At 37.3% G+C, this 18,476-nt stretch overlaps 1 protein-coding gene across 1 annotated transcript; it reads right to left on the bottom strand.

Moving 5' to 3' along the window:
* Nucleotides 1-1,235: 1,235 nt before the first annotated feature.
* Nucleotides 1,236-16,865, bottom strand: LOC104548933 (ribonuclease 3-like; the record flags this gene model as incomplete). Its single annotated transcript, XM_010195104.1, has 10 exons — nt 1,236-1,437; nt 2,252-2,409; nt 5,343-5,387; nt 6,486-6,556; nt 8,870-8,972; nt 11,688-11,787; nt 13,754-13,813; nt 15,756-15,816; nt 16,477-16,615; nt 16,845-16,865. Coding segments are annotated over 10 exons (960 nt in total), but the record flags the coding sequence as incomplete, so codon positions are not given.
* Nucleotides 16,866-18,476: the final 1,611 nt, after the last annotated feature.

Genomic DNA, 18,476 nt, shown 5'->3' with positions numbered 1-18,476 from the left:
TTCCCTACAAACTTGAACTGTGCAACTTGTTCTACTTGCCAACGCACTAATCATTAAATTAAGCGAGATGGAGATTTTCTGATCATTGTTCCGAGTGTTTACACCCATTAACAGCAACACTTCATATCCTCACTGCCTAACAGTTCTTGAAAGATTTATCTTACTATAACAACACTGATGCCTACATTCTTAAAAGTCATCTAGAAAGCAAAAAACAATCCACCAATCTTGGATTTTTGCCTTATGCTTTTCTGTCTCTGAAGAATTAATATGACAAGACTCCCCTCCTTTAACTTTTTCTTCAAAAGTTCAGGCTTTATCTGTCTCCTGAATGGTGGAGAACAATCCATAGAAATATAAATGAAACTCAAAAACTAGAGAAGAAAAATTAAAATTACTTTTAGTTAGACCACACGCTTTTTTCTTGTAAACAGCTTTAGCCCGAAAGACCCAAAGCAGCATATTCTTGAAAACATATTGCCTGCTAGAGACAGCACTAACATCCTTTTATTGAATTGAGAAAACCACTTTGAGTACCTAAGAAACCTACAGTGCTACTTCCTAATTTTAACTAGAAGATTCAACTAGTCTTCCTGATACATATATTGCTTTTTTATTCTAGTCAAGACTTGAAAACTAAGAAAAATTTAGTAAGCCTAGGAAAACTTCTTCCTCATAAATAAAGCTACAGCTGTCTAGCTGCAGTACTACATGAATCAATCAGGAAAAAAAAGCCTAAGAATACTACCACTCTATCTTTAGAGTACTGTAAATTGCAGGAAGATCCCCAAAGTAGATTGTTCAGAGCCTAGATAAGAGGCTGAAAAGCTACAGTAATCAACAACAGATAACTTTAACAATAGTAAAATTAAATACAAAAGCTACCACTGGACCTCCACATTGAAGACAACAGCAAAACCAGACTCAAAGATATTGTAAGAACTTCTTATCAGGAAACAATCCTGCCTGGTTGCAGGTTCAACAAACTAGAAGTCACAAATAAAAAAAAGTAATGAGATGTGCCTATTTAAATAAGTTGTTAAAGACACCCATATTTAAACTAGTCTTATCTCCAATTTCATCACTGACATCCTTAGAATTATTGACCCATTTCACAGACAGAACAAAAATTACTGCACTGGGCTCATAAATCACCATTTTCTATTCTTTGCAGTGCTCATGACTTAAAATTAACAAGGTCTTATTAAGAGCAGTGGTTGCTGAGGCTTCTTTTATTAATCAAATCCAGAACAATTCACAAGCTGCTCCCATAATTTCAGTCTCCATCCCACTTTTGCTCTCCTGGAGAGCATGATTGATGGCATTCTCACCGTTAAGTGCCCTTCATGATGATCGGGGAAATGTATGAATAAATACTCTGTGGCTACCAACTGCATTATAGAGTCACCCAGGAATTCCATCCTCTGGTTGTGGCCTCTGAAAAATGAGACATCAATGCAGCAAAATCAATAAGCACTCAAGGAGGAAAAAACAAAAACAGCATGCACACACACAAATTAAAGAGTAATCTGAAAGTGAGCCTCGCTCATTTTCAAACACATTTAAGAAAATTTTCCAGTGTTAACCAGGTGAGATGAAAACACAGCTCATTACCTGTTTTAACATCAACTTCCATGGAAAAAGCAAATTAGGGTAGATATATATAAACACAATCATTAGATCACAGATCTGGGACTAACTGAAGGAGAAGAGCAGTTGACATCAAGTTTGCAATGGGATAAGGTCTCTATCTGCAACTTCTTATAAGAACAAACTAATGGATGCAACATCTTCAATAGAAAAAAAAGTCTGTCCATTCATGAAAAATACAAGAATTAGGGTTCAAACCCATGTGAGATCCTGGAATGGGAAACCACTGGTATGACTCTACTGTTTGCTTTAAAATGGGATCTGGCAGCTCTGTGTACCAGAGAAACAAGGGCTGCACTTGGACCAAAGAACATGATTTTCACTTTTTTTCCTCTGCCCAAATGTACCTCCAAGTATGATCTGAGCTCCCTGGAAAGAAACACTAGGATGACTCACTAACATCTTCTAGTCTTTCCAAAGGTATCTGCTACTGACTAGTACCAGAGACAGGATACCGAGCCAGGTGGGCTCGGGAACACAGCTGCTCTATTCTCTTCTGGAGAAGAAATGTAACATCTAAAGTTTGTTTACAAATAAAGCAACCTGGGATACTAACAGAAGGAACAACAGAGCTACATGAGGACTTTTGCTGTGTACTCACAGAGTCAGATGGTTAAAGCCTACTGTCCTCAGAGTGAACGCACGTGCTAGAAGCCGAACATGAGTAAAGATGACTCCAATTGCCTCCTCAAACTCTGTAAGCTTCTGCAGAACCGGAGAGGTCTCAATGAGTTGCCTGTCAGTGTTGGACTCCTGCAGCTGTAAATAAAATGAAGTACAAGTAAGGACATACTGACAGTTTCAGAACTTTTTAGAGAAAAGCAAACCTTCTGTAAACCAAAGGCAAAGAATATAGTGAACAAGTCGTTCTGTGACAGCTGAACTGAGAAAAACCCAGCTTCCTTTGGCTTTTTGTCTCGGATAATTATCACTCAAAGCAGATGTGAGCTCTGATGTATGCTTTTTTACCAGTTGAGGCCTTTATAACACATTGTTTAAATGGTCGTGCCTTTACATGTGGATAGTACAAGCTACTTATTTTCACAAAACACGAACAATTGTACATGTCCGAGTTTTCCAGTTACCACATTGTTTGCAACTGAGCAACAGATAAAAAAATTATTAGAATAGGGCTGGCAGACTGACAGCATGTCAAGATGAGACAAAACCCAAATCTATTTCTCCCACTTTCCCTCAGTATCAAAAATCAAGAATAAATAAGTAGCATATGAAATTCAAAAGGGCACAATAACACAAGAAAATTAAATTATCACTTTGAGTCAGTATCTTTTCTTATCAGTTTCTTGTCTGATGTCCTTGTTGTGGTGACAGTGTTAAATGGCTTTCTGGAGCTAGGAAATGGCTTAAGCATTTTCTCCAGCCCCTCTGGGCATCTCTCTAGTACACCAATAACTTGAAGGAGGAATCATCCAGATGAGGATGAAAAAGTAAGAATAGCCAGTGTTTTTTTAAAGTGGCATTACAATCTTTTTTTGGTTTGTTGCCTATCCCTTTTCTATGAATTGATTAAATTCAAGTTGTCTTTTTTCTTAAACACCAAGCTTTCAGCTGACATCTTCGCAGAACTACATATCCCGGCACCAAAATCCCACACTTGGGTGATAAAGGTCAGTTTGGAGTTCAGTTGCGTGTGGAGCCGAGACTGCTTTTTCTTTCTCATGCACAGTCCTTTATATTTACCCACACAGAAATTAATCTGCTTTTTTTACACTACAGTTAGTCACTTTTGCATTCTCGCAATGAGACTTCAGTTCTTCAGTCTGCTGTTGTCCCTCCTACCTTTAATAATCCGGTACTGTCAAACTGCCACCTCACTGCTCACCCTCTTCCCTAAAGCTGCCGACGCGAAGAGCCTGTACTTTAGCAAAGATCCCTAGGGAAATCTGCCAGTGATCTCCATCCCTTGTAAGATGTGGTCATTTCACTCCTGTTCTCCATTTCTGAAGTTTCAGCCATTCCTTTAAATCTTGCAAGGACTGACAGTATTCACTGGAGTGACTTTTTTTTTTTAAACACATTTTTAAAAGCTTTTCATGAGTGCCTTTCCAAGAGCCTCTTAGGAAACCCAGCAGACAGTATCATCTGCAACATCACATGCATTTTTGTCTCCTCTAAAAATCTTCTATGTCGACTCTTTCTAAAGAGACCCCATTTATCCAGGTGACCATTAGTTATTATTTTCATCGTTTCTACTGACTTGACTAGTGCCAAGTAACAGGCCTTCAGTTCTGTATATCTTACCCAGGGTTTGTTTTGTTTTTTGTTTTGTTTTTTTTTTTTTAAATTGGAATCTCATTTGTCATATTGTTACGATGACTTTGAATAATTTTTAAAATGCCATTTTTCAGGCTAGCTCTGCCCAAAGGCCAACCTGAGAGGCCTGTTTCCCCTACTAGCAAGTAGGGAGCTAGGACAGCTTCTGGGACATGGGAGAAAATAAATTTTAATCACATGTTAAGTTAGTAGCAAGAAATTATAAGGTGCATATACTGACTGTCTCTACTCTCTAAGCAGAATCCAGCGAAAGCAAAGATAAAAAGGTTAAAATAAAGTAAGACAAAAGAAAGCAAGCCAGAGAAAGAAGAATTTTTGGGGAGGCTTGTGCTACCAGGCAGGATACCTGGTGCTAAATCTCAAAAGTTTATTTCCTATTAAAGCTCTTTTCTATTTACACTCACAGAGTTGGTTGTAAAAACACTTCATGTGCACTGATTTGTTGCTGAAGATTTTGTCTATGTACCCATTGCAAAATCTGTACAAATACACAAGACATTTCAGATGGAGGCCTCAAAGTGACCTTCTGTCGGAAGGGCATGCTTATAAAGAGTTTCAAACAGTCAAACTGACTGCACAAAACATCAGAGATTTGGTTGGACAAAAGAAACCTCTCAGATGTTTATATGACCCTGAAAACCTTACTGACTGACTCGATGACAATTTGAATACAGCCATTCCTGCAGCGTCCCTGCACACTTAGAAAATGCTACCATGTTTGCTGTGAAGACAAGAAGCTACCGTGCAGAGAGGCTTTGAGACTTGCTTTAGGTCTCCCCCAGAATTCAGTCAGGGAACAAGGACTGGGAAACCAACTTCCAGCCTCATAATCTAACAATCTGTGAACATATAACCTCCAATATATGAAGGATAAACTATAGCTTTCAGACACCTTCAGAATTTCAGTGTTCACTTGGTATGAAAGCAGCAAAACAACCATGCTATCATTGCACACACACAGAGAAAAAACTACAAAAACATCACATGCACACACACAAGAAAACACCCCCAAAAATCAGAATCAAACTCTTATTCCATTCAATTAATGTGCCTTCCTTTTATTAACGTTTCAGTCTTAGTTTTAGGTTAACAAAATACGTGAATAGATTGTTTTTGTAACCTTTTTCCACCAACTTCAAGAAGATGAATAAGAAGCCACCGAAATATTACCTCTCACTAGATTTGTCATATAAGCAGTTATATATCAAACATGAGGCAAGGAAAGGTGAATGATTTATCCTCAGAGAAACAGACATCCAAAACCAAACACAAAGGCAAATACATATACTACTTTTTAGCACAATTTCTGAGATGTCATTACAATAGAAACCTATGGAAAAACATCCCTAAAAATAAAAGAGACCTATGAAATTTATTACAGAAAGAGATACACTTACTTGGAGTGGGTGTAGTGGATAATTAAGCCATACATCCCGCAGGTCCTGCAAACATTGAGAGATGCCTTTAATGCTCAAGGGAGTCATTTAACAAATTCCACAGTACTAAATAAAATGTCATTACTTGAAATACTGAACTATTTCAGATGCTGACTCTGCTTATTGCAAATTCAATAGTGCTGGCAAACTAATTTTTAAAATCATGTATTTGCTGTTCAAACTGCCTGTAGTTGTCCCAATTAGCTTGTGTCAAAGAGGTGGAAAAATCCTTGAACCAAATAAAAAGTGGTTAAAGGAAGAAAAAGATTTGTTTAAGCCTCAGGACTAACTTTATTTGCAAGCACTTCTCAGTAGCAAGTTTGACTTCACCAAAGGCAACGACTAAAAAAGAAAAAAAACACAACGACCCCACTTATTTTCTTCAATTTCATATAGGCTTCCTTCATAACAGGCACTGAGCAGCAACTAAACACTGAGTTACAATAGGCTTCAAAATACTTTTATTTCTAATAAGCTTTGTCATTTCACACTCAGAGGCTTTCAAGAAGGAAAATACTGTACGATTCATCCCATCACCACTGCCATATATATTGTCCCAGCAGTCTGTACTGGTTACTTTTCTTAGCTATTATTCTGGATAAATTCCAGCTAGGACTGATCTAAAATACAGTATGCAAGAATAGATCAGACTTTAATTATGCAATTGGGTAAACACTGGATGAAATCCCCTGTATTTTTTACAAAGATACATTTAAAACCTTTAGGGGTGGGAGGATTTAACTGATGAAACAGGAATTGCTGCTCTACATGCACATCATTTCCTCAAAGCAAGCTGCTGGATCCACAGCACCCACCTCTCTTAGAGCTGCACTTTGAATGGAAGTTTGCAGGTTTCCCATGCCACTCGCCCTTCCCTACCTAAGCTGACCAACAAACACCACACCTGAGGAAACACCACAGGTTTTTCACCTGAACCAGTGCAGCTTGCTGCCCTAAACATGCTATGCTACATTTAGTTACCAGGAACTAAGTACAACAGGTGTATTCCTGTTCATTTGTGATTCCCAAGTAAAACAATGGACAAGAAAGCAGATCTTCAACTACTTTTAAAATGGAAATCAAATCATATAAATAAATAAATACCTCGTCATTGAAGAGTAAACGTCCAAATAATTGCTTTGCTTCTTCTAGGCTCCCCTCTAGATAAACAGCTCCTGCATGAGCAGACCAATACGTCAAAGGTCAATAATGCATTAGTACTTAGAAAATTACTAAGCACAGGAAAGTCAAAGATCTCTGCCTTCTTCACCTCCAATGCATTTATTTTCTTAAAAGCATGCTTTCTGCAGTAATACCTAATTTTTTGAGAATTTTAAATAAAATACACAGAAAAACTTGAAATAGTTACATTAGTGATTAAACAATACATCCATCAAGCAAAGTTTAAACAAATTAGACTAGAAGCCATACATTTCTAAAAGTAGTTTCCAGTAATCAGCTAACTATACTATGTACGTAGCTAGTGAAAGTCATGAAATACATAGCAAATAATCTTCATTTATACTGTACTTTCAACATTACATTCTGCATATAAGTGATGTGTCTGGTCTATTACAAACCTCGTTGTCTCCCCAGTATCACTATAATACATTGTCTGAACTGAAAACTGCACCTCTGCATCTCCCAATTTCTGGGGAATTAGTACTTTTTTTTTTTAAACTGCATATACAGCCCTCACATAGCCTTCCACATGTCCCTTAGTACCAAGGTCTGCAAAACTTGTGCTAGCAAATTATATTTTTTGTGTGTACCATATATAGTCTGTATCTGTACAGGCACTTATAAATTCAGTATTAACATTTTGTCCTTTGATATTCTTTACAGAAGAGCTTCCAAAAACCTCAAACTAGTTCTTGTAAGCACATCCATATACAAGCAAAGGAAATATACAGCTACAAGAACACAGACAGAGAGAGAGTCCATGTTCCCACATACAGGGAGAACATGGTTTGCCTTGCTGTATCTTTCCCCTCCTCTTTCCTTTAAATTCCTCACTAAGTCAACTACTTTCTTTGGAGAATCATTTGAGGGGTTTATAAAACTATCTTTGCCAGAGGCATATTATGGGAACACAGAATTTCAAACAGGTCCTAGGCAGTCTGTTTCTATTTTTGGTTATTATTTTCATCACAAGGAAGAAGCACCAGACTTTGCACAGGTTCTCAAGTAGGAGCTCCAGACCCCTCATATACTTTCATAGTCCCTCAACAAGCTCCAAGATTTTGGCTACGGCACTGACAAAATCTCATTGCTCAATTAACTTTGTGAACAACTTTTTATTGGAGGTTAAACAGCAAGTCTGCTCTTAGCAAATCTCAGTGCTTGCCAAATAGTCCTCATCATTACATCTTAGACAAGCTGAAGTATATGAACAAAGCCACAGACACATATCTAGTGTTTCTTTTCTGTTTGGTTTTTATTTTTAAATTAAAGATCAAAGCACTCATGGAAAGCAAAACAGAGTTAAAAAGACAAATGTTATTTCTTGATAAGATGAAATCCAATTTGGCTCAAGGCAGAATGCACAGAACTGTTGACATCTAACCCAACTCTTTTTCAAAGCAGGACAAAATGCTTTTGGAGCTTGCGTAGTACATAAAGACCCAGATCAGGGCTAAAACATTCCCATAGCCAATATAATGTACGGTACATTTGGATGAATATGGAGCCAAATCAGTGAGATTTAGCTTGCTTTGTATATTCAAACAAGTAATGTTTTACAAAATATGCTATTCAAAACCCAGCTTGTGTGGATACAATGATAATAGATTTCCACCTTACTGCTGTCAAGCAGTTCAGATTTATTCTCTATCATAAATTTATCAACTGGCGCATATCACCATCTTGGTGCCCAACAGCAAACTTGACAGAGCCCCCCTTCATCCTCAGTGTTTCGATAGCTTTATTACACCACCCATGGCATACTGCCATGCTGCTTATTTCCAAAGACCAAAAAATATTTACTTGGCAAATGCCACATTTAATTCACAGGGGAAGGTTAGCAGGGCACAGAGGAAGCAGGCTGGTGACTTGGTTGAGAGTACTTGGTGCATTCAGAAAGCATGCTACAGAGTTTAAAATTCAGGGTTGAAGTGGGACCCCACATTTTGCAGGTCTGGGCATGCCAGGCCATGGTGACTAAATTACTACCCCCTGATGGGAAGTGCATGAGAGGTGGAGTTCTGCAGTGATGGACAAAACTGCTGCACCATAACAATATGGAAAGGGTGCACCAGTGCATGGGAGGCAGGATATGAAAGATGAGGTTTTCACTATAATACTACACACTCATCATGTTATACATGTGGCATATGTGTAGGAGATGTGAAGAGATTTAAGAAGCTTCACTATCGCCTACTCCTACTAACACCACTCAACACAGACCCACGTCTTCTCCAACACAGTCAACATGGCATTTAGACACATTAAAAAACAACTGTCTGGACACACAAACACACATACTTTACCTATTAAGGCTTCAAAGCAGTTGGCCATGGCATGGCGGAGATCCGATTCCCTGCAAAGGTCTGGACCGTGAGCATAAAGCATAAATCGATCTAGTTCCAGCTTCTGCAGAATATGTAGAAAGAGTTAAAACAAATTATGGCTTTAGAAGTACAAGACTACCAGTTCTAGTCACTAGAGTTCAATTACATCTTTATAATGCAGCAACTGGCTCTGAGGGAACTTTAAAGCTTTTCTCCATAGTTTCAGTTCAGACACAGGCTAAAATTAGAATACTTCATATTTGTTTAGCAGAGTCAAAGAACTAGAGTGTGATAGTGTGGGAAAGCGAGGCATTATCGAACCAAGTTGTCAAGGGAAGCCAGATCAAAACATGTTACTAGTGAGATTTAGGAGGAGGGCTGAGGGCGTGACAGAAAAATAGCCTGATACCGGCTGGATGGTGCAACGTGATGTGTTTCTTGCTGACAGTTTGCCCTCATGTAATTTACCTTCAGAAATGCCAAAAGGACATTCCAAAGGGAGGGGAGCTAACACTGAGGAAAAGAGATCTTGCCTACAAGAAGAAGATAAAGTAGAATAGCGAGGAACAGGAACTCTGGTATACACAATTCACTGAACATCTGGCTTTTTCTTCTAAGAGTGTCAACAGGTGACAGTAGCAAAAGCCGCTGGGCACTGCAAGCAGAAGACTGATATTTTAAACCACAGTGCCACCTAGCTTTCTTTTTCCTTTCAAATGTGCATCATTAACATTCATCTGTTGCCTTAACCACAGTGCTGCTTGACAGTCAGAATCTCAAGTATTGAGTCAGATAGCTTATATTATATATGATAATTCTGCTATAGAAACGCAGGTAATAACGACTAGATTCCTTTTACATATTCATCTTTTTGACACAAAACCATTACAGGGATTTTTAAAGAAGAGCTTTGTGCATCTTGTGAAGTTTGTATGGGAATAGGTTCTTCCCAACTGGGTGTTTCTACTGACTAATTTCTCATTAATTTTCAACTTCATCACCTGGAGTATATTTAATAAATAAAAGCAGAGACTAAGTTGTTTGAGGTGTGTGGTTTAGCTACATTTCAATTGGAAAAAAGGAGTCTTCCATTTTCAATGAATGAGAGTCTATTCACTGCTCCAGAACTCAGGAAATTGCCACTTTATACAGGGCAGGAAGCACTCACGAGTCAACATAGAAGTGGAACATTAATTGTTTCATATCAAATTTAAACTTCTTACAGATTATTGTAATTTGTTCAAGTTAACAGGTGTTTGGGTGGTGGTGTGTCTCCCCTACTTCCAATGGCTTATCTCCATATCTTGTATTCAGCTTTTTTTGCACGTGTTTTGCTTCTCTTTTTTGATCACAGTACATTTCAGATTATTTTTTATATTTCTCCTACAACGTCCCTTAGAAGCTACAGAAATTTGTTGCTTGCTCCTCAACTAATACAGCATTCCACATGCACAAGAGAAGTTGAGGAGCTGAGAATGATATTAAATAAACTGAATGCAACATGACACTGCAGGAGATAATTAAAGGGGATGAGACCAGGAACATCATATAAGATAAATGAGAGGGGAAAAAGGGCAAGATGGGAAATCAGGAATGTACAGATATCTAATATTTACAGTTGTATCTAATACTAATAAATACAGTTTAAAAAATGTTGCAATCATTTTTTTCAAAAATTGTCCAAGTGTAATGATAAAGGCTGCGAACAGAGCTTTAAGAATGTATGAGCTTTCCTGAAGCAGGTTTTAAAATAGTAACATGAATTCAAACGTAAGGCAGTCCAATACCATATCTGTAAACAAAGCCCTCATCTGAAACATTTAAACCAAAGCATGCTTATCTAAATGATTAAAGAAAGCTTTGGAGGGAAAAGATTGCGTTCACTCCCTATCCCATGTCTCTCCTGAGAACAGAGCAAAATGATGACATGTTAGAAATCATGCAGTTTTTGCCAAAATGTCAGGATCGGGTATGCTTGTTTAAATTTCAGTGTGAATATGAACAGAAGATTAAAAGAGCACTCGAAAACTATCAGCAGTACAGAGTGGACATGTATGTGCACATGCGTGCACACAGCTTAACACATTATATCAGAAAGTCTCAGACTTTTTTAAAAAAATCTTGCTATCCCTATCAAGTATGAAGGGAAGTATAAGGGAATACCAAAATATCTATGAATAGAGACTTAATTAACTTTCTATATCATATTCACGCCCCCAGTATCATGTAGTCATGTAAAAAGCTCTGGCATTCACAGAATCAAATGAAATAAGATTCAGAGGCATCTCAATTTTCCCATGAGATAATACAACTTCCAACAGAAGCTTTTCACAGTTCACAGTCAATCTGAAAATGATTGCACAGGTTACAGAGCAGAGTAAAATATTTTCCTCACTTTGTCTACCACCTGCTGCCATGTTCTGCCTATATATTCTATCATGTATTTTCATAAACAATCAGTTTGTTCTTTTTCTTCACTAAATTTCTACTATCAGCTTCATTAATTACCTTTAAATTGCACAGGTATAGACACGCCTTCAAGATAAGAATTCTAAAAACTTATTCTTCTGCCTGCAAAAATTACTTCTAAAAACATGCTCTGGAGAAAGTAAGTCTTCATCTACTTCATCTTTAAAATCTAATTTCAAACTGAAATGAGTTCCTGTATCCCTAATGTTGCACACAAAACACAGTAAAGGTGCTGATGTTCAAAGCAGGCAGGTCTCTCAGGAAGCAATCCACACACTACAAGTACCCTACTTATTGGTGTCAAATACAGAGATGTATAATACTGTACCTTGGCCAACATGGCCAGGTGTTGGTTCTGTACAATGGCAGTGCGGTATGTAGCTAAGCCTCCTTCCTCCAAACTGGGAAACAGGTAGTACAAGTGGACACTGGCAAAACAAAAATCAAATCAGATGCTGTCAGCATTTGGTTAAAGATCAATCACATGTACCTCTAGGCAACTGTGCCTTTCCCTCAGATCCTAGCTGGGAACACAGGTCCCTTCCCAAGGTGGCAATTTAGCTTGAAGTAAGGTAAAAAACCAAACACTAAAACAATGCTCAATAATATTTGACTGGATAGCATTGGCAGCTGGGGGCAGGGGGGGTGGACAGGGCGGAGGAAGAGTGCTGTTTCTCTACTCAGCAGCTCATAATTTCTGAAGTCCCTACAAGGGCACACAGCTCCCTCATCTAAAAGGTTTCTATCAGCAGCAGCACTTTCAGCAAGGCTGATACCTAGAGGATGCTGAGGAATAAAGCACAAGGGAATTGTCAGCCTTAAGAAGTGCCATGCCACAGTTGGGAAGTGCGTCAAGAGGATACTACTGATTCAGGCTGGATCACCACTCAGGGTATTTGCTTGACAAGCTTCTCACAGATGCTAACAAAGCCAAAGAACAGAACTCAACAATCTGTGTTTATCAAATGTGCCAAGTCATTAATATTACAGAAAAAACATAACGAGCAAAAAATCACAGGCTTTCAACTGCCTTCGTCTTCATGCAAGAGACTTCATAAACCAGAAGCAAAAAGTATTTCAGTGATCCAACCAAGATCTGAGTAAAGGATAAACAATTCTGAGTATCTTCATATATGACTATCTAACCTATGTCAGAAAGACGTTAATACAGAGAGGGTTTTCAACATCACACAAATAAGGCCATGGATGGCACTAATTATTAAAATATTTCATTAAGCCAGTATACAGGGGAAAAACTGCAGATGGATGCAAAATTATTTAAGGGCAAAAAATGCCATAAAATTTAAGAGGCAATCTAATCAAGCATCAAAGTTCACAAAAGCAGAGACCTGAAGACAAGAGTTGTAAAAAAATTCAGCACTTAACTAGGTGCTTATATGCCCTATTGAACAGAAAAGTAGCTCAGATTTCTTTCTGAATAGAGCCAAAAGTTAGCTCAGAAAGTCAGCTGATGGTTGATGAACAATGACAATGAAAATGCAAGACATTTTAATCAGCAAGTCTTCCATCTTATCTTGTATGAGAGAAAAGGCCATGGGTTTTAAGGGCAGTGGAGACCTTTATAGACTAATAGCTTTTAATGTTGAGTGGCTAATGGCTAGAAGAGGCCAGTAGAGAATGGAGATAAGGGCAGTTTTGTTATTCATAGAACAAACTTGCTTAAAGAGAAGCTTTGCAGTAAGCAAGACTATACACACTTATCAAAAACAGTAAAACAAAGCAGCTGAAATTGGATGACAATCTTTATTTTGCACAAACTGCCTGCCTCTAGTACTCTAGAGAGGCCAGTGGAGGTAACTGATAATGTCCCTGCATTATTCACTATTTCAGAATACTCAAAACAGATCAAAACTGGAGCAGTTTCTGATGAACCATGTTTTTTTGTTATTACTTCTAAATAAATTACATTTGTGCTCAACTACTCTATTTGCATACAAACATTATGGAAGCTACAGCCCTAATAGCTGGAAATATAGAACGGGAAGACATTCAATATTACCAGTAACAGCTTTTCAATTGCAACTAGAGGAAAAAAACCCACGGAAACAAAATAGAATGCTAACAAAAATATGTCCTTTAAAGAAATGATACAAAGTTAAATTTGTCTGTAGCTGAATAATCACTAACTCCAATCAACTTGAAATTGTACTCTATGAAACAGAAACTCTAGCCTTTCCTTTTGTAATCTTCCTCGTTGGATCATCAGCACTGAAGGAATTTTCAAGACAGACGTCTGCAGATGTGCAGTTCTAAATATCAGGCAGGACTGCAAAAATACACACTCATAAGAAGAAGACAATGCAAAGCTTAATAAGCCCAACAGTATGACAGTAACGTACAAAGGTGAGGACTGTTGAAGAATTCCCCATTTACCTCGTTAAGAACTCCACCACAGCGTCTCCCAGAAATTCTAAACGCTCGTTGTGGTTAATCCTGAAAAAGGCATTTTAAGGTTTACTATCAGTAAGGAACACATGCTGGTTATTTACACAATACAATTAAAATAGAACAAACCAGAGTTGATTGCTAATCAGCCACAATAGACTTTCTCGCTGCCTCCCCCACCCTCTCTGGGTTACGATGCTTTCCAAAACAGGATCGCAACTACATGAATCTTGAAACTCAGGAATGACCACCACCGCCTTTGAAATTTTCATATGTTCCATTCTGAGCTATTGCAAGATTTTAACAAATGGAGAAAGGAAACAGTGCCGCTGAGTGGCACTGAGGCCAGGTTTCTTTTTCCATCACAAGGCACCAGGCGACTGAAACAAACAGCCTTGTCTCCAGTCTTGTGCATGCAACTAGGGAAGTGTTTGCAATTAACATCAACACCTGCAAGGTGGGATGACTCTGCAACAGATTTGCTGGTATGGCAGAGCTCCAAGGGATTAAGTACTTTTGTTTTTCATAGCACCTTTAAATGCCCTGTTTTCTGTAACTTCCTCTGAACTCAAAAGTAAAAAAGGCTCTACAAGAAGATGGATTCAAAGATGCCATTTAGTGAGTAGTATCTTATATTTCCGGTATTTTCCTTTTCTTCTATCACTTCTCCTCATTTTCCTTTCTTTTGCATAAAGTTCTGTTTCCTTCAAACTCTCTGCCTGTTTATATAACTAAGGACTAACAGGACATAGCAGCTGAAAAAGAACATGAGTTTGTCTTCAAATATATACAAATTTTTGCTCTACACATCAAAGCATGTAAGTAGCAACATTTTTACTTCACACATGATTGTAATAGAATCAAGGCTATTGCCACAAGGTTTTCTCTTTTTTTAGTCCAGAAGATCCTTCTCAAGTGTTTTCACAGTTTATATTGTAATTTGCACTCCCCCAACAATTACAAAGTTACTCTAATTTCTGAAACGGTAGGGTTTTGTGGGCTGAAAGAATTCATGTGCATCTGCTGTGTAAAAACATGAGCAAAACTACAACTCCTCTGTGTAGCAACACAGCAGAAAACACAGATCTCTCGGAAGTGGGATTTTATATTTGTGCGTCGCTTTGTGAGAATTAATGTAATTTAGCCTTATCTCACATTATCTTAAGAGGGCTGAAATAAGCTTAAGGCTGACTCTCAAAGAAAAGAGCATAGTCTAGCTGAAACAGCATTTGGGAGATTCTGCAAGAATGATTTAACCAGAATTCAACTTCTCCCATAGCCGAGCTTCCTCCAAAATAATGACTCTTAAAAGGCCAAGTTATAGTTTAGTTAATTAACTAAAACACAATCTGCCCTCTAGTCCATGCATTTAGGAGATTTCACATGCAACTGCTTCTTGCATTAGCCCTGTGAACTTTGTTTATTTACTCTGACTAAATACAATGCTTGTGGCTATAAATTACATCTTGAACTTTATTTGCACAGAATTCTTAGTAGTCATTTAAGGATTATTACTTTACAACAATAATTGGGGTTTGCATATGTCTTTACATTGGACCAGTAAATCAATGAAGCCCATGTTCAGTATCACACTCATGTTAACAAGGTGCCATACCAGGAAGCTACTAATGTGAGGAAATGTGATGGAGAATCCAATTTATAGTTACGATAATGATAACAACAAATCTTATATTTTAGTCTGCAGAAAGCAGAGGTAGCCTTTTAGTCCTCTTCATTTCAAGGACAAACAAAAATGATAAAATTATCTGTTGAAATCTTCCTCAGGAGTTTTCTGCAGGCATGACCAAACATCTGCTATGTCACTGCTAATGAAGGTTCAGCATATCTTCATAATATAAGTCAATTCAAAAAGACTTTTCATTTCAACTATTTGCCAAAGCTGTTGCTCACAATAAGTTGTTGGGTTTTTATTTTCTGTCAGACATCTTCTGCAACAGCTTCCCTACTTGTAAGCAATTATTTTCATTACCTGGAAGGAGCTGGATCATCCTGTCCCAAACGGGACATAATATTTATCAGGGTATTTATCCCTAGAAATATAAACAATACACAATTAAATTAACAATCACTAATTCAATTTGAATAGGCTTAGAAAATAGGTTCTCAGAATGTTACTTTGTAATTGATCATTCTGTTATTTACAGGGTTTACTTACAGCAAGTATAATCCTTACAGATGCTCTCTGCCTAATTGACCACAGTCCCATTAGAGTACTACTGTATTTTTGCATTCAGAGAGCTAGATAAAAATACCACCTTTGCACGAAAAAGACATTCCAAATGTTACATAAAAAGTGAACAATTTACTTCATTACAGCTGAATATACTTCTAAGGGGTAAGAAATATTCTACAGCAGACAGACCACATCTTTTCACACTAATAAGATATTTTTAGAAAATATCCTCTAGTTTGCTCACCATGTTAAGCAGCAAATTAAGACAAAAACACTTGTCAAAAATAAAAAATCATCCTTCCATTTATTATCCTTGCTCTTTCTCAGCTCTTGTTGACTAATTTCCAAAATCCAGTCTTTTAGGAAGATCTCACTGGTGTCTGTGCATAACCATTGAAATCCTCCACTGAAGAGATCTCTCAGAAGAACAATGACTAATGAAATAATAATGGACAAAAGGTTTCCCTGCTGATTAAGTATGAGGTGAGAGAAAAATGCTAGAGGTGTAACAGCATACCTTTTTTTCTCATGTGCATATGGTGAACTTTTCTATCTCCGTACTTTGGCTGTCGAATCCCACAGTTGGATAAGGAATTTCTAGCATGATCAGGATTCATTCCAAAGTTTAAGTGATGGCTTGGATGAGTCATGGCAAGCTATAATGTTTTAGCACATACAGAAAAAAAAGCCTTAGATGTATTTTTGCAAATATAAGGAAAAAATATCTTAGACTGGTAGATGTTATTTTTTTTTAGTTTGAAGAAAGGCAACAAAGCAATGTCGTCAATTATTAGCTTGGTTCCAGCAATTTAAATGTAGGATATACTATTTCAGATGTCAGAAAGAAGCAACATTTATGCCAAATCAGCAGCTTAACTAATGAACTTTCAACAAGTTTTTTTCTTTAAAGCAAAATTAGTTTAGAAGAGAAAAAAAACATGAACTGTCTATTTGCCTTAAGAGTTTTGCTTACCAGCTTTGGTGACCTGATTTCAATAGATTTGCTTATTTAAACACATATTCACCCTAACATTGCAGCATAAATATTCATATTAAAAATATGAACAACTAAAAGAGCTTCTCAACCATTCACATATTTAATTTAGATTTTTTAAATATCTATAAAACGTTTCTACTTCAACAAAAAAAAACAACACAGAAGTGCATTCTCTCTGGTATGGTTATTCACAGAACTCCTCCTCTCATGACGATACAGGGCCACTCTTCAATTGGAAGCGAACAGCAATGGCAGAATTGGTCTTCTGTTTTACAGTTGTACCATTTAGCATTATCAAAAGCTTATTCTGCTGCTGACATCACCACTACATAAATGGCAGCAGTAAATAGAACTAAAGCTAGCTTTTATGACTCCATCCTGCAAATTCACATATTCTCTCTTTAGTTACACAAACACACTTAAAACAATATGCAAGTATAAATGTATGTGTACAAACACGTGTATAGAAAACAAGAGATACACTGGCAAATTCAAGCTTCGTAAAGCTACTTTTGAAACGCTTGCAGGACTGGTGCTGCAGGCTGTGATCAAAGACATTCCTTTCATTCAAACATTGTGGCTTTCCAAACACACGAGTTAGAGAATTTTAGTTATTATACAAAATTATATTTAATTAACACTAAGAACTTCATCCAAGTCCTTTTTAATTCCTTGCTAATATTAATAAGTTTGTCATGATTGCATGTTCTCAACTTCTGCTCCATCTGAACAGGATGACAGAATACAACTTCTCTGAATAGTTAAAATTAGTGTAATCTTTCTTGCCCAGGCTGTACTTTAAAAAGAATGTATCATGATTAAACAGGTTAAAAAAAAAAATAAGTGCAAAATTATACATCTACTATTGATTAGGTGACTGGTGTTATATATACATTTTTTAAAAGCTCCCTCTCTTCTGGAAGAAGTTTGCAGATTTTAAATAAATTTGCACAGGGATCAAGCATGAAGAAATACTTATTTTACAACTAAACATAAATTTGACTAAGGCTGACACATTTCAGTTTATCTCCCTTTCTCCCCTCTTCAACTGCAATTTGCTTTTTGGTTTGTGTGTCTGGTCTCAACATTAAGATTTCCACCATTACATTTTTATTTTTCATATTAAAACTAAGACAGCCTGCGAAGAACCAAATCCTCCAAGATGCTCAATGTTTAACGTAGCTTTCAGGTTACAAGCCCTGGAAACCAACTTCTAGAAAACAGAAGCTATGAGAAAAGATTTCTCCATAAGCCTCTGCTTAAAGTAGTTTGGGAGTAAAGCACATACAGAAACTGCATGTTTTGAACTTAGATAAAATTCACTTTCCTCAGCCTCAATCAGTGGTGAGAGATGATGCTTATTTCAGAGGGAAATCCTGAACAGAAGTCTCCATTTCCCTTCAGTAACCTCAGAAAAAATAAGGGGAAAGCAGCAACCATGCCAAGAGGCAGCCTGGAGCTGATAAATTCCAAATATGCACTTACATGATGACTGGTCAGCCTCACCTCCATCCCTGGGA

This window comes from Mesitornis unicolor, unplaced genomic scaffold (genome assembly GCF_000695765.1).
Source record: "Mesitornis unicolor isolate BGI_N332 unplaced genomic scaffold, ASM69576v1 scaffold53661, whole genome shotgun sequence".
In the NCBI taxonomy this organism is placed as follows: Eukaryota; Metazoa; Chordata; class Aves; order Mesitornithiformes; family Mesitornithidae; genus Mesitornis; species Mesitornis unicolor.
This window is presented reverse-complemented; position numbering and strand designations above follow the sequence as displayed.